The sequence below is a fragment of the Alexandromys fortis genome, unplaced genomic scaffold (assembly GCF_014885135.2).
Source record: "Alexandromys fortis isolate MF-2015 unplaced genomic scaffold, M_Fortis_MF-2015_v1.1 scaffold_52, whole genome shotgun sequence".
NCBI classification, from domain to species: Eukaryota; Metazoa; Chordata; class Mammalia; order Rodentia; family Cricetidae; genus Alexandromys; species Alexandromys fortis.
Genome location: NW_026067929.1, coordinates 3,225,188 through 3,241,870, shown reverse-complemented (window position 1 = coordinate 3,241,870; position 16,683 = coordinate 3,225,188). Strand labels below are relative to the sequence as shown.

Sequence of the window (16,683 nt, the reverse complement as noted above, 5' to 3'; positions counted from 1 at the left end):
ATCAAAAATCTAGATTAGCCGGTTCAGTGACTCTGTTTCAGGAACTAGCTGAAGACAAAGTTAGATTATAATCTTGAGAAACAGGGAGGTACCCGCTTGTGATTATCACTGGTATTTTCAGAATTTTCCAATGACGCCCTCCCTACCTCCTTTGGATTATTGTGTTATGGTTTCTTCCCTTAAATACTCCTTCTCCCAGCTACTCGGGGTCGAACTCTTTACCCCTGCGTGGGAAATAAGTGCACTGGTTTCTGCCCTGTCTATAAACCTCGTGTGATTGCAGCAAGGACGGTCTCTCGTGAGTTCCTGGGGGTCGTGTTATCCCGAGACTTGAGTCAGAGTCTCCCCGCTCTGGGGATCTTTCACTGTCAGGTCCGCAGGTGAGAAGAACTCCCAGACCTGTGTGTATTCCTGGGATTTTAGTAACCAGACCTGTGATAGAAAAGAAACGTCAGTCTCCTCTGAGGCACATCCCTGTCATCTCTGCGTTTGTGAGGGGGAGGCAGGGCCCTCTGGTCCTCTCCTGCTTCATAGCGAATTCAAGGCCAGCCTAGGCTACCTGAGTCTGACAGCATTTCAACTTTAATGATGTGATAAATACTTTCTATGGTTCATTTCCCATTTCTTACAGTGAGCACCTTGATAAATCCATGCAATCAACACTTTGTTGATTTACAAACTATGTGTGTTTAACATAGTTTAGCTATGTTAAAACTGTGCTGACATGTAATTTAAACTTTGTCCCCGACATGTTCTTGCTAAAGACTTTGATTTTGGTATTCGGACAGTCGTTTGCATTTCCTCTGTGAGGAAGAATTCTCTTTGCTTTGTTTGAATAGTTCCGCTTACATGCAGCAACAACAAAAAGTGTTTCATTCGTTTTGCATGTTAATCTGTGTTAGCTGCTTTCATGACCTGTGCGGCTTTCTTCCGGTTTTCTCTGGTTTCTTCCAGTTTGCTCCTTTCATATCTCTGAGACTCCATTATTTCTTCATTTCCATTCTGCACTTCTTGACTGATGCGGCTGCTGTGATTTCATTCCTGGGTCTTTGTCTGCAGCTGCAGCTGGGATGCCTTCCCCTGTCCTTACAGCAGAGGTTCCTCTGTGAGCAGAGGCTTCTTACAGTGAGCCAGAACAAAACCACTTCCTGCACTGTCCTTCACATGGGGCACTGCGTAGCCAACCAGTAAAGCAAACTGCTAATGGTGGGTCCTGCTCTTCCACAGGTCCAGTCCGGTTCCCCTTGCTGACAGTCCTGTGTCTTTCCTCCCAGGCTTCTTTCACTGTGCTCTACGTCAGTGTGAGGGAAGGAGTTACTTGTGTTTACAGCTCATGTGTGACCCGTGCTGTTAGACATGTCATCTCTGGAAAACCCTGGAGTGGAGGTGCTGGGTGATGACATTCGGTTCCTATTGATTGTTCTATGTGATTATGTCTGAGGCCATGGAGAGAACTTGCAAATATTTGAACAGGCATCAAACACATGAAAGGAATAAATCTGAGCAGCACTGATTTTCATTACGTTGTTAATTCGGGTTATAAAATTGTCTGCCATAGTATCCTCCATAGCCATTATCAAATGAAAAAACATATTTTGAGATAAAAGGTGCATGTGGTTGCATGACCATCTTTGATATCTGCATTCTGTTGTTCTCTCCATTCTACAGTCTCTATATGAAATTAAGTCAGGTCTATGAGAGTGCATGGCCCTAATCTGTATCGGATGTACTCCACACAGTGTTGCTTTAAGAAGACCCAGAAACAATGTGTAGACTATTAAAATCCACAAAACCATCTAGACATCTAATGTACAGAGCAAAACATGTGGTACTTATTTTGAAACTAAAATCGTAATTCATGTTTCCAAATCAGGTACTATATTTTGTCTCTCATATTTTTCATAGTTTAATCTACTTTCTGAGTCATACAAGTGCATAGCTTGGTGGCTTGAAGCAAACGCTTGTGATTGTTTCAGGCCACAGTTATGTGATTAAAGCCCTGGGACAAAGATCTAGGGTTGGTACTCCATGATGTGTGTGCTGTGTATTTCAGGCACTCTGTCATGTCACCTGTAGGTCTGCTGTTTTGAATGGAGGGTCACTGTTGTTCTGGACCCTGACCTGGAATCCAGTCCTTTCTTTGCATATGACCTCCTATCAATATCCTGCTACTCTTCAGTTTATCTATCTACCTACATACCTATGTATGTATCTAGCTACCTATGTAACTGTCTGTCTGTCTGTCTGTCTATAGAATGGGCTCCACGAAGTCAGTTCATGCATTAGCATTAGATACTGGTCCCACTGCCGGTGGTCTCATATACTGCCCAAGACACACCATTGTCACCTGTATTCAGGGGGCCTTGTTCATCATATGCAGGTTCCCCAGTTGTCAGTCTGGAATCAGTGAGCTCCCACTAGCTTAGGTCAACTTATTCTGTGGGTTTCCCCATCATGGTATTAACTCCACAGTATTATTATTAAATAAAAATATTTTTTGTATTATCCCTAGTCCCTCTCTTCCCCTGGAACTTGACCTAGTGGTTAGTTGTGGATCTCTGCATCTGCTTCTATCAGTTTTTGGAAGAGCTTCTCTAGCTTCTCTGGGTCTGTGAACTATAGGCTGGTTATTCTTGCTTTATATCTGATATCCAATTTTGAGTGAGTACATACTATGTTTGTCTTTCTGGGTCTGGGTTACCTCACTCAGGATGTTTTTTTTTTTTTTTTTTTTTCTAGTTCCATTCATTTGCCTGCAAATTAAAGATGTCATTGAGGTTTTTTTTCCCTGCCAAATAGTACTCCATTGTGTAAATGTACCACATTTTCTTTATCCATTCTTTGTTGAGGGGCATTTAGGTTGTTTGCAGGTTCTGGTTATTATGAATAATGCTGCTATGAACATAGTTTAGCAAATGTTTTTGTGGTGTGATTTAACCTCTGGATATAGGCACAAAAGTGGTGTTGTGGGTCTTGAGGTAGATTGATTCCTAATTTTCAGAGAAATCACTGTACTGATTTCCAAAGCAGCTATACCAGTTTGCACTCTCACCAGCGATGGAGGAGTGTTCCCCTCACTCCACATCTTCTCCAGCATAAGCTGTCATCAGTGGTTTTGATCTTGGCCATTCTGACAGGTGTAAGATGGAATCTCGGGGTTGTTTTGATTTGCGTTTTCCTGATGACTAAGTATGTTGAACATTCCCTTAAGTGTCTTTCAGCCATTTGAGATTCTTCTGTTGAGAATTCTCTGTTTAGATCTGTACCCATTTTAAATTGGATTATTTGGTAGTTTGATGTCTAATTTCTTGGATTCTTTATATATTTTGAAGATCAGCCCTCTGTCAGATGTGTGGTTGGTGAAGATCTTTTCCCATTCTGTAGGCAGCTGTTTTGTCTTGTTGACCATGTCCTTTGCTTTACAAAAGCTTCTCAGTTTCAGGGGATCCTATTTATCAATTGTTTCTCTCAGTGTCTGTGCTACTGGGGTTATATTTAGGAAGTGATCTCCTATGTCAAAGTGTATGTCAAAGTATGGGGCTCATGAAGTCTTTGATCCATTTGGACTTGAGTTTTGTACATGGCAATAAATAGACATATTTGCATTCTTCTACATGCCGACTTCCAGTTATACTAGCACCATTTGTTGAGGATGCTTTTCTTTTTCCAGTTTATATTATTAGTTTCTTTGTCAAAAATCAGGTGTTTGAAGGTGTGTGGGCTAATATCAGGATCTTTGATTCAATTTCATTCGTCAACCTGTCTGTTTTTATGCCAATACCAAACTGTTGTCATTACTGTAGCTCTATAATAAAGCTTGAAGTCAGGGATAGTGATGCTTCCAGAGATGTTCCTTGGGGCAGAGATGTTCAGAATTGAGATTTCCTCTTGAAGAATTTTTTCTGTGATGAATATGAAATATCCTTTCTTCATTTTTTTTGATTGATTTTATTTTAAAGTCTATCTTATTAGATATTAGCTATACCAGCTTGTTTCTTAGGTCCATTTGATTGGAAACTTTTTTCCCCAACCCTTTACTCGGAGACAATGTCTGTCATTGAGGTTGAGGCGTGCTTCTTGTATGCAGCAGAAGAATGGATTCTGTTTTTGTATCTAATGTGTTAGCCTGTGTCTTTTTATTGGTAAATTGAATCTATTTATATTAAGCAATATTAGTGACCTGTGATTGCTAGTTCCTGCAATTTTTGTTTTGTGTTGTTGGTGGTATTGTGTCTGTGTTTTTGTGGCTACAGCTTACTTCCCTGGGTTGGAGTTTTCCTTCTAGTACTTTCTGTAGTGCTGGATTCGTGGATAGGTATTGTTTAAATCTGGTTTTGTCATGGAATATCTTGTTTTTTCCACCTATGGTAATTTAAGGTTTTGCTGGGTACAGTAGTCTGGGTTGGCATCCATGAACTCTTAGTGTCAGCATAACACCTGACCAGAACCTTCTGGCTTTCATTGTTTCTACTGAGAAGTCAGGTGTAATTCTGATAGGTCTGCCTTTATATGTTACTTGGCCTTTTCCCTTTGCAGTTCTTAACAGTCTTTATTTATTCTGTATTTTAGTGTTTTGATTATTTTGTGGAGAGGAAACTTTTTTTTGGTTCAGTTTATTTGGTGTTCTGTAAGCTTTTCATATTTTCATAGCCATGTCTTTCCTTAGGTTGGGAAAATTTTCTTCTGTGATTTTATTGAATATGTTTTCTGTGCCTTTGAGTTGGACTTCTCCTTCTTCTATCCCTATTATTCTTACATTTGGTCTTTTCATGGTGTCCCATATTTCCTGGATAGTTTGCCTTAAGCTTCTGTTGGATTTCTACATTTTCTTTGACTGATGAATCTATTTCCTCTATAGTATCTTCAACACCTGGGATTCTCTCTTCCATCTCTCTCTCTCTCTCTCTCTCTTTTTTTTTTTTTTGTTTTTTTTGTTTTTTCGAGACAGGGTTTCTCTGTGGTTTTGGAGCCTGTCCTGGAACTAGCTCTTGTAGACCAGGCTGACCTCGAACTCACAGAGATCTGCCTGCCTCTGCCTCCTGAGTGCTGGGATTAAAGGCGTGCGCCACCACCGCCTGGCTCTCTTCCATCTCTTATATTCTGTTGTTTATGCTTGCATTTGTGATTTCTGATCATTTACTCAAATTTTCCATTTCCAGAATTCCCTTGGTTTGTAGTTTCTTTATTGTTTCTATTTCGGTTTTCAAGTTTTGAATCATTTCTTTCACCTGCTTGATTGCTTTTTCTTGGTTTTCTTTAAGGGATTTGTGGATTTCTTCCAACTTTTTGTTTGTCTTTTCCTCCACCTCTTTAAGAGAACTTTTCATTTCTACTTAAATACCTCAATTGTTTTCATAAAGTTGCTTTTGATGTTGTTTTCTTCTGCTTCATCTGTGTTGGGGTGTTCAGCTCCTGCTGTTGTAGAGACACTAGTTTTTGGTGGTGTCGTTTTGCTCTTTGTGTTGTTGAGTGTATTCTTACCTTGTTGTCTACCCATCTGTTCTTCCAGGTGGTATAAGTGGAGCCTGTGCTTCAAGGAGTTCCTCTTCCTTCAGTTGGTGTAGTTGGTGGCTGTGGCTCAGTTGCACACCACTTAAGGTGCAGGCAGAGTAGAGCCTCTGGTTATCTCCTCCAGGTGCAAGCAGGCCCAAGGCTCAGACGGTTACTCCTCGAGTTGGAGGCTTGCCATGGTGCCATGGTCCCGGTTGCTCGTTGCTCCCCAGTGAGTCAATTTCCACTGGGGCAGGGGAGGTTGATTGCTGCTCCCAGGTGGTTCAGTCCTTCCGGCCTCCTGCAATCAACTCTTAAACCACCTCATATTTACCAAGAAAAATGTTGACAGAATAAATACAGATGTGTCCACAAAGTGAGACGCACTGTGTAAACATAGTACACTACCAAGTACCCTCTGCTAGATTCTATCTAGCCCCTGTCAGAACAACCAGCTGAAATGTCTAGTCTTCTGGTTTGTTTGACTCTCTGAAAAGATATCTCTGTGGGACACTGACAGGAGACACAAGAATTCTTATTACAACTACTCTGTCCATTTAGTTGTTCCTTGTTGTCTGTAGAACCAGGTGCCATTCATGTGGAGTATGATATCCAATTCCAAATTATACTAAGAATGCATAACAGTCTCTAGTGAGTGGCAATGTGTCCCCCTTAGGACAGACACTTTTTGAATTTCTTCTTTATAGAAATGAATTTTGCCAAAATCAAATTCCCCTGAAAATTTTGCCATTAATACTATTGGGTAAAATCCCTCCTAAATTATATTCACAGGTGTCCTGTCCCCCCCTCCCCCCCCCCCACGCACAGCGTCTCACAGAGGATTGGCGCTGGTACGGCAGACACTTCCCTGTGTGGTAACTGTGGTAGGCAATTTGGGGCGTGATTCTTATAGCTACTTCAGGGCCTTGCTGCATCAGACTCTGTATTTTCATGACACTTCACTTTCATGATTGTGCGAAGGAACTGTTGAGAAATCCCTTCTCCCTCACCGTGACTTTCTCCTGTGAGGAATGCATACGTGTGTGGTGTGTAGTAGCACATGACAATAAATGCATGTTCTGTGAATGCATTAATTTTACATCTCTGCCTTAAATGGGTTGTGTCAACTTGGGCCTATAGAATTGTTTACCTTGTCTTTCCTTTTGATGGGTCAGTGTGGGATCATGTGACCATTTCAGACATGTCTGAGGAATATTACTACCTATGTAAGAAACCTTTCTAGCTCTCTTCCATCCTGGGCAAAATCCACAGACAAGCGGTGCCTGTCTGAGGGTTTCTATTGTGCTAAAGCCCGTGATGAGAGACAGCTTGGGTAGGAAAGGATTTATTTTAGACTCCTACTTCAGGTAACAGTCCATCACTGAGGGAAGTCAAGAGGGGAACCTGAGGCAAGTACTGGAACAGAAGTCACTAAGAACACTACTTACTAACTTGCCCAGCCAGCCTTTGTATACCAGACAGGACTGCCTGCCTATTGGGGACCACCCATAAAAGGGCTGTGATACGTCATATGAGTCAAGAATTAAGAAATGCCATATTCTTCCCTATAGAGTTTTTGGGAGGCATTTTCTCTATTATGTTTCTCTCTTCTCAGATGACCCTAGCTAATGTCTAGTTGACAGAACGATTCAGTCCAGTGCATCTTGATGTTTATATCATTGATGGTTTTAATTGCTAAAGTGTGGTATCATTTGCTGATCTTTATTTCAGGAAATGCTGTCCTTCTCGGATGTGGCCATTGAGTTCTCTCCAGAAGAGAGGGAATGCCTGGAGCCTGCTCAGTGGAATCTGTACAGGGATGTGATGTTGGAGAATTACAGCCACCTGGATTTCCTGGGTGAGCATCTCACCTATAGTGACTTCTTATTTCACTTCAACATGTAGCTTCCTCGCATTGTATGGTATCTCATGGGAGCATTTCAACAGTGATTTTCATATCCTTCATTTTCAGAAAAATTAGGGAGACTGCTCTATTAAAAATCATCTGGGGGCTGGTGAGATGGCTCAGTTGTTAAGAGCACTGACTGCTCTTCTAGGGGACTGGCGTTCAATTCCCAGCACCCACATGGCTGCTCACAACTGTCTGTAATGCCAAGATCTGACACCCTCGTGTTGTGCAATATTTTGATTGTGTTCTGACAAATAAAGTTTGTTTGGAGTCAGAGGGTGGAGCTTGCTGACCCTAGAGGTTTGGAGGACTGTAGAGAGAGGGACAGGAAGTTTTGGCATGCATAATAAAAACCCAGTGACAGATATTAGGGTTCAACCTGAAGATCTGAAAAGCAAAGCCGCCAGGTCACTAGAGAGTTCTTGGCTGTATGAAATCATCAGACTGAAAGTGATCGAGTTTTTGTCTCATTCTGCCTTGTATTCCTCTGTAACAGGAGGAGGGCCTGCTTATTCATCCTGGCCGCCCGGCTATCTTACACCTGAAATAACCATACAGAAACTGTATTAATTAAAACACTGCTTGGCCCATTAGCTCTAACTTCTTATTGGCTAACTCTTACATCTTAGTTTAACCCATTTATATTAATCTCTTCCCTGCCATAGGCTCGAACAAGCTCAAAGCAGTTCTTTATTAACCAATGAAAGCAACACATAGACAGAAGGACCTCCTACATCATTCTCCTTTAGTGTTGAGTTTAAAGGCGTGCACCACCACTGCCTAGCCTCTATGGCTAACTAGAGTGGCTGCTGGGATTAAAGGTGTGTCACCACTGCCCAGCCTGTTTGGTTGACTAATATGACTGTTTTGCACTCTGGTCTTCAGACAAGCTTTATCTATTAAAATACAAATGAAATGCCACTAGAGGAAGTGGTAAGGTTGGGCTGAGATGGGTCCTTATCCCATTTGGACAGAGGAATGTGAGAAGTAGGAAGTTGGCTGCTCTGCTGCTTCTCTGATCATTCAGGTTCTTACCCTAATACCTCACACCTGATTTTTATTGATAAAGATCAATTAGATTCATCTTCATCCTCACTCAGACATTCATGCAGTCAAAACACCTGTGCATATGAAAAATAAAAATAAATTATTTAAAAAATCTCTTCACTGTTTTTCTCTTTGTGTTTAACCCTTTGTGTTGGATGTGTGTTTCCTTCACTCTAGTGGGACTGTCAGAAATTCAGAGGCCTGAGACATGGAGCACACTTGTAATGAAAGTGTTTCACAATTCAGATTTAATGTTTTTTAAGTGAAACTCAGACTCTGGGTGCTGTAGGCTCCTTCACATGTTGTAGTGATCCTGTCTGAAAACACTTAAGGAACTGATTGTCTGCAATCATTTGTCACCTCATCTCTGTCCTTACAAGTCATGTACAGGAAGGGACATGTCAATTCCAAGTTTAAAAAAAAAAAAAAGCACACATAAAAAAAAACTTCTCTTTTTCTACAAACAGGTCTTGCTGTTCCTAAGCCACACCTGGTGACATTTCTGGAGCAAAGACCAGAGCCTTCAGATGGGGAGAGACAAGCAGCAGTCACCGTGCACCCAGGTGTGTAGGAATGAGGGGAAGGGGGCAAAGTTGAGATCCTGAGATCCAAGTATCCAATAGAAAGGCAGGCTTTCCCATGTGCCTTGAAACATGATACTCTGGGAATCATTCTTCAGGTCTCTCCTTCTGGTCTTTGTTGTCAAAGCACATGGCTTAGATGCTTTAAGTCTCTTAAGCTGTGTATCTTTCCAACAGCGAGCTGTGCTTCTATTTACAGTGACTGGTCTTACTGCTGGGGCTGCCCAAACAGATCTAGCTGCATAACTGTCACCCACATTCAGAGGGTGTAGTTTGGTCCCATGCAGGTTCCCCAGCTGTCATTCTAGGGTCTAAGAACTCCCACTGGCTTGGGTCAGCTATCTCTGCTGTGTTATTCACCATCATGATTTTGGCCTCTCTTGTTCATATGATCCTTCCTCCCTCCAGCTGCACTACCGGAGCTCAGCGCAGTGCTCGGCTGTGGATCTCTGCATCTGCCTCCATCAGTTACTGGATGTAGGTTCTACGATGACTAAGATAGTCACTGATCTGATTACAGGGGAAGGCCAGTTCAGGCACCCTCCCGACTATTGCTCGGAATCTTAGCTGGGGTCATCCTTGTGGATTCCTAGGAATTTCCCTAGCACCAGGTTTCTCCTTAACCCCAGAATGGCTCCCCCATCAAGACACCTGTTTCATTGCTCTCCTTCTCTCCCCCAACGCAGTCATCTCGATCTCTCATGTTCCCACCCCCCCCATTTCTTCCCTTCTCCCCTCCCAGTTTACATGGGAGATCTTAACTATTTCCCCTTCCTGGGGCCCTCCATGCATGTCCTTCTTAGGAACCCATATTTCTTATGCCCTCTGCCACATGGTGCACGCAGCTTAGTTCGCATGAGTGCCCAGAGTTCAGCCTGCTATGCTCACTGGTCCTGTGGCAGAGCCTTGTAATGTATTATCTACCGCTTTGCTGAGGACTCCCTACACAATCAGGCACTACATCTCAGCTCCGAAATTAGCTTTGTTAAGAGAAGGAAAATTCAAAACCAGGGGACAGGGCAAGGCCAGTTGAACTAGCATGTAGTTCCTGTAACAGCTGGGTAGCAGGCATAGGTATAAGGCTCCCCTGGGTATCTTTTGCTATCAGTTCACGAGACATGGACTACAGAGAAATTGCAATGAGGTCTCCATTGCCTGACACATTTGGAGTGTGGTGCAGAATCTGAGATCCTCCTCAGCGTGAGAGAGTCTACCTCCTGTGCTGTGGGACATGAGGAGTGATTCATCTTCCCCTCAGATACGGAATAGGATTTTCTGGTCTGACTTACAGGCCACAGGGAGACAGGAGCAACAGGCACTGAGGAATCCTATTCCCCATGCATCCTTCCCCTGCGTTGAGACTAGAATGCCATTTAGTCTCATAGATCTCTGTCCCATCTGAGGGTAAGTGATGCATTTGATCCTGGCTGTGTCCTTCCATGCAAGTGTGGCGTAGATTTAACCCTTTTTACTCAAATATTCAATTTCAATAACTGTCTTTCTATGTTTTTCTTTTGTGGTTCTTATTTTTTTTGTTTGTTTTTTTAGACAGTTTCTCTGTAGCCCTGGCAGTCCTGGAGCTGACTGTATAGACCAGGTTGGCAGTGAACTCAAAAAGATTGTTCTGCCTCTGCTGCAGAGTGCTGGGATTAAAGGAGTGTGTCACCACTCCTGGCCCAAGAACCACTTACTTAAGTATCTCTAATTTTAATATTATTCCATACTAAAGAAAAGAAAGTTGAACTTACATTCATTCAGTTTCCTGCTTTAAGGTACAGAGGACTGGATAATGGAAGGCAGAAAGTTTTCTCTACCTCTAGGATTGTGTCTGTCCATGAATTATATTTGTATAGCACGAATGTATAGATCTGTATTTAGCATGAGTATAAACACAACTTTGGGCCCACTAAGTTTATTTCGTCATTCATAGGTGACTCATCACTACTGTTCTGTCTTAATTACCTTCGTTGTAACAGCTTACAATAAATTAGTGACTCTCATCAGATAGGACTTAATAAATGAAAGTGATTTTTGTCTGTTAATAATTTCACACTCTAAAATTACGACTGATGAATTGGAAATCTTTCATACCAAAATGAAATTTAAACATACGCTATAAAGGGATCAGGAGACTGACGTCCCCAGTTCCATGGATCGTGTTTATGTTTAAATTTTGGTCAGTTCTGCAGACCTTCTCCATTCAGTAGCTTGTTTCATCATAGAGAGTATCATCATGGGGAGCTCGGTGCCAGGGATTGAAGGTTGAAGGGAATATAGACGTGGAGTTTCCCAATCTCATAGATACAGCCTCAGAATGGATTTTTGCCAGCACTCATGCGGACAGGCAGGAGGACAGCGGAACCCACAACGCATTAGTCTTGAATCCAGTGTGAGCTCAGAGAGCAGCTGACTCTGGGTTCCTGTAGGAGGGTCAGGGAAAGCAACAAAAGTAAGGCACTGATGAAAAGCCAAGACAGCATAGATGGAGGGGACCACGCTAACCCTCGGCATCCACAGAGATGACGGAAGATGCGGACCTGACGGAAAATTTCATCCATTACTCTTTCCGTCTACATCTTTACTCTTAGAAGGAGACCAGAGGAGCAGTCCCTATCAGGATTTCTACCAGAATCTGGACCAGCCAAAAATACCCACACCTGCCCCATCAGAGGACCAGAGGACAAGGTTGGGTTTGTGTCAGGAAGGCAATACATTGGTCATCCCAGCACTCTTTAACACTAGTTTAATTGGGTTTATAAAGCCAAATGCACATTTACATCATACCAGACACGGGCTGGGGCTTAAAATCCAAACTTTTAATTTCATTGATTCAAACAGTCTGTTCTGTGATGTAAAACAGTGGATCTTCCACAGCTGCCAGGGAGGCTGCCTGAGAACATTTTCTCAGCAGGATTGTGTAGTTAAAGGAGCAGTTGTGTAAAACTCACACAAAGTCGAGTCATTTTGGGCAGTTCAGTAACAACAGACTCTGTACCGTGTTCTACGCATCGGAAATGTTGCACACATTTCTAAACACCTAGGTGTGAATCCACAGTAAGAAAGGAAGCTCACACATGACTTTCTCCCGTGTCGCTTACATTATCGAGGAAAGTGACCCCATCAGAGCTCTTAGTTCTCGATGAAGACATCTTCCAGAGTTTTTCTTCATCACACACTCAGTAATGAGGATGTAAAATGCATGCCCTTTGTGAATATATATTCAAAGATTAAACCCATCCATAGCTAGAAGAATATGTTTAATAGATCACCACTAAGTTTTCAAAGTTTTGTGGCTTCAAAATTTTTTCTTTGCTTTGCAATTTTATATTCTCTATTATTATTTCAAAGGTATATATAGCCTATAATCATTCCTTATACATTCCCCATATATTTTGGTGGCTCAGCACAGCACATTGATGAAGTATATACGGACAGCGTAGAATTATGAAATATCTATGAGACTTCCCACAGGGCAGGGAATCCGGACTGCTCTTCAGACTCAAGAGGGAGGGGGAATGGAGTGGGGAGAGGGGGACAGGAGTGGAGGGAGGGGAGAGGAGGGGGAGGGAAATGGGAGGCAGGGAGGAGGCGGAAATTTTTTTCAACAACAACAAAAAAATAAAAAAATAAAAAAGAAAGAAATATCTATGAGCTCTGCTCTGTGAATTTCTACTTCATGGGTAAACATAGGTTTCTTGTTTTTATGCTTGGTTCATTGTCTCTCTATTTTGTGTTTAATAGCTACTTAGTCTTATAAATTAATCCTAGAAATACATAATCTTATTGCCTGGGTATAGGGGCCTACTTCACGAATCCCAGCCCTTGGTAGGCAGAGGTAGGTGGATTTCTAAGTTTGTGACCAGCCTGGTCTAAATAGTGAGCTCCAGGACAGTAAGGTCCACACAGAGAAACCTTGTCTTGAACAGCAAAAACAAAAAAGGAAATAGTGGTCTTGTCATTTATTCACTGACAAATATGTTGTCTCAGCATACTTTGTGTAATGCATAGGCGAACCTGAAGGTTTTTTCTTATCATGATGTGATACGGTTCAGATATATATTTTCTTGCTATCCAAACAAAACATAAAATACTGTCCTGAATTTTTGACCTATAAATTTAATGTTTTGGGGAACATCTACTTGTTGTGCAGCTTATCTTTCATATCCTTGAAAATATAATTATATGTGCAGGATAAAAATTTCACATTTAGACAATAGCTCAAATCCACACAATCACAATTAACCTTCTCTTTCCAGGCTTGGTTACTTTATACTTTCATGGGTGTCTAGACATATAATATCTCTATTGCTTAATGGGTTTATTTCTGTTAGTTAAATGCCCTTACACGTTACTTAGCTATTAAATTTTCAATTATATGCCATTATGTCTATATTCTGTTTGGTTGTGCCCTTATTCTAGTTGAAATATAAATTATTTCTCCCTACATTATTTTATTCATTTATTCTTAGTGCCTATAGGTTTTGAAAGGTACTGTATTTTCTTACTGATGCTTCAGTATGCATGAGCAAATATTTCTTTCTTTTTTTTTTTTTTTTTTTTTTTTTTTTTTTTTNTCGAGACAGGGTTTCTCTGTGGCTTTGGAGCCTGTCCTGGAACTAGCTCTGTAGACCGGGCTGGTCTCGAACTCACAGAGATCCGCCTGCCTCTGCTTCCCGAGTGCTGGGATTAAAGGCGTGTGCCACCATTGCCCGGCCAAATATTTTCTTTTTAAAAGGTAAGCATTGTAAGTGAGCATTGTAAGAATATTTCCTGGCCTTTATTCATATCTCAACTTCTGTTCAACAGGAAAAACACCCAGTGATTATAATGTTTACAACAAAGCCATTGACTGTAACTCACTACACATTCAACACCAAAGAATTCGTACAAGGGAGAAACCCTTCAAGTGTGAAGAATGTGGTAAGGGCCTTAGTTCTTCTAAAGCACTTTCCATACACCAGAGACTTCACACTGGAGAAAAACCCTACACGTGTAAAGAATGTCACAAGGCCTTCAATACTCGCCAATCACTTTTTATACACCAGAAAAATCATACTGATGAAAAAACCTACAAGTGTGGAGAATGTGGCAGATCATTTTACTATCTTTCAATGCTAAAGCAACATCAAAAAATTCATTCTGGAGAGAAACCCTACAAGTGTGAAGAATGTGGCAGAGCTTTTTATGATCCTTCAAACCTAAATAAACATCAAAGATATCATTTTGGTGAGAAACCATACAAGTGTGAAGAGTGTGGCAAATGTTTTTCCTCAGTTTCATACCTTAGACAGCATCAAGTAATTCATTCCAAAGACTATCCCTACAAGTGTGTAGAATGTGGCAAAGGGTTCTCCTCCTTTGCACACCTTCAGAAACATCAGAGAGTCCACACTGAAAAGAAACCATACAAGTGTAAGGAGTGTGGCAAATGTTTTTGCTCATCTTCATCGCTTAGACGACATCAACCAATCCATTCTGAAGACTATCCCTACAAGTGTGCAGAGTGTGGCAAAACTCTTTCCAGTTTTAAAAGACTTAAAGAACATCAGACAATTCATACTGGAGAGAAATCATACAAGTGTGAAGAGTGTGGCAAATGTTTTTACTTACCTTTATCTCTTCAGCGACATCAAACAATTCACTGTGAAGACAATCCCTACAAGTGTGGGGACTGCGGCAGATGTTTTTACTCCTTGTTATCCCTTAGAGAGCATCAAACAATCCATTCTGAAGACAGTCCCTATAAGTGTGTAGAATGTGGCAAACAGTTTTCCTATTCTAGGAGTCTTCTGGAGCATCAAACAACTCACACTGGAGAGAAACCCTACAAGTGCAAGGAATGTGGCAAAGCCTTTCATTATCAGTCATCCCTTAGAAAACACAAGAGAGTTCATACTGGAGAGAAACCCTACAAGTGTGAAGCGTGCGACAGATGTTTTTCCTGTTCTTCATCCCTTAGACAACATAAAAGAAAAAAGAAAATTCAAGGGGGCTGGAGAGATGGCTCAGAGGTTAAGGGCACTGACTGCTCTTCCAGAGGTCCTGAGTTGAATTCCCAGCAACCACATGGTGGCTCACAGCCATTTCTAGTGAGATCTGGTGCTATCTTCTGGCCTGCAAGCATACAGACAGAATACTGTATAAATAGTAAATAAATAAATCTTTTTTTTTAAGAAGGGAAATAAAGAAAATTCAATCTGAAGACAATCCCTAAAAGTGTAGGGAATGTGGCAAAGACTTCGCGAATCTTTATAGCCTTACTCAACATGATATAGTTCATACAGAAGAGAAGTCCTACAAATGCCTTAAAAGTTTACTTTGTCAACCCTTAAATCACATCAAATGATTCATTCTGACTACAAAGTCCATGCGTGTGTGAAGTATGGTAAAAATCTTTGCTAACAATTCAGATCTTCCAGCCCTAATGAATCCATGGTGCAGAATGTCAAGTTAATCATTTTGCAATGTCAGCATGAACACTAACATAGAACAGCTCAGATACTAAGAATGTCATCAGAGAACAGCAGAGACTTCTCTTTGCTGTAACCCCAACAGTTTGTTCAAGCAGTGTGTTTGAAACTTGTCTTAATGAATGAATCTCCATCTTCTGTAACCATAAATGCTCCATGAAACCTTTCCCGTGTCCTAGCTTTGTCCATTTGTCACCCGGAATCTGAGATCTGGGCTGTGGCATAGTTACTGTTGTTTTTCCCAGTGGAGTCATCCGAGCTCCTGTAACATCCCCCTTGTTATGTAAGAAGCTCTGCCTCTCTGAGCTAGCAGGTGTTCACCCAGCGCCCGGGTCTCTGGAATCCTTATTGGTAAATAAAGGACAGAGACAGAGTTAAGACAGCATGAAGGCTCTTCCCATCCAGGATCTCAGACACAAGGCAGCAGCAGTGGCTGCAGAGGTGCAGTCGTCAGCTGAGGCAGCTTTAGTATCAGGTGCAGCTGCTGCTGTGCCTCAGACAAAAGCAGCAGTGCCCACAGAGCAATGATGCAGGAAAGGTGTGGAGCAACCAATCGTTTTCTGACTGGATTCAAAGCTCATTCCATAAACGGTAACTGGTGTGATGTTAATTTGGTGATGTAATTTTTTGGCCTGGCCAGGTTATAAGCCCTAGGAAGAATTTAATGCTGTTATTATAATAAGTGGACAGTAACTAAATGAACCCAAGTTCTCATCTTTATACCCACAGGGTAAGGCACCTCTCTACACCCACCAGAAAGTCTTAATCGTGTGGTAAATGGAGAATAATACACAGAGGCAAATTGGTCAAAGCGTAGAGACCATTAGCCACAGGCCACTGCTCTATTTATTTTTTCTCAGCATAGTAACTTGCAGTCAGCAATATTTTGTTTTGATAATAAATAGCATAAATAAACTTTGTATTTTCTAATGGCTTGACACGTACATTTTTTAAAAAGTGGATTGAACTAATTGCAACTTGTTCTGCATATCAAGCATATTTTCAACCTACCTGTGCCTGTTCCGCTTTTACTGACCATCTGCACACATATTATTTCCCGATAACATGCTATTTATCACTCAACTTTAGAGAATTTCTTTTGCTGTTTGAAAGAGCAAAATGGAATGTGAGAGAAGAGGGAGGGAAGAGAAAGGAAGAAGGAGAAAGTGGGGAGAGGAGAGCCTGC

General features: G+C 41.5%; 1 protein-coding gene across 9 annotated transcripts in view; it reads left to right on the top strand.

The window, feature by feature from the left end:
- Positions 1–16,427, top strand: part of LOC126503279 (zinc finger protein 58-like) — a 151,352-nt gene extending 134,925 nt beyond the window's left edge. For 5 of the 9 annotated variants that reach the window (XM_050144843.1, XM_050144847.1, XM_050144844.1 and 2 more), the window contains 3 exons: positions 7,222–7,348; positions 8,914–9,009; positions 13,834–16,427. In XM_050144843.1, coding sequence (XP_050000800.1) covers positions 7,222–7,348; positions 8,914–9,009; positions 13,834–15,182 — 1,572 coding nt within the window. In that variant the 3' untranslated portion in view covers positions 15,183–16,427. Of the gene's footprint in view, positions 1–361; positions 381–7,221; positions 7,349–8,913; positions 9,010–11,615; positions 11,713–13,833 lie in introns of those variants that run through there. The other 4 variants (XM_050144852.1, XM_050144848.1, XM_050144850.1 and 1 more) reach the window with 4 other exon arrangements.
- The last annotated feature ends 256 nt before the right edge of the window (positions 16,428–16,683 follow it).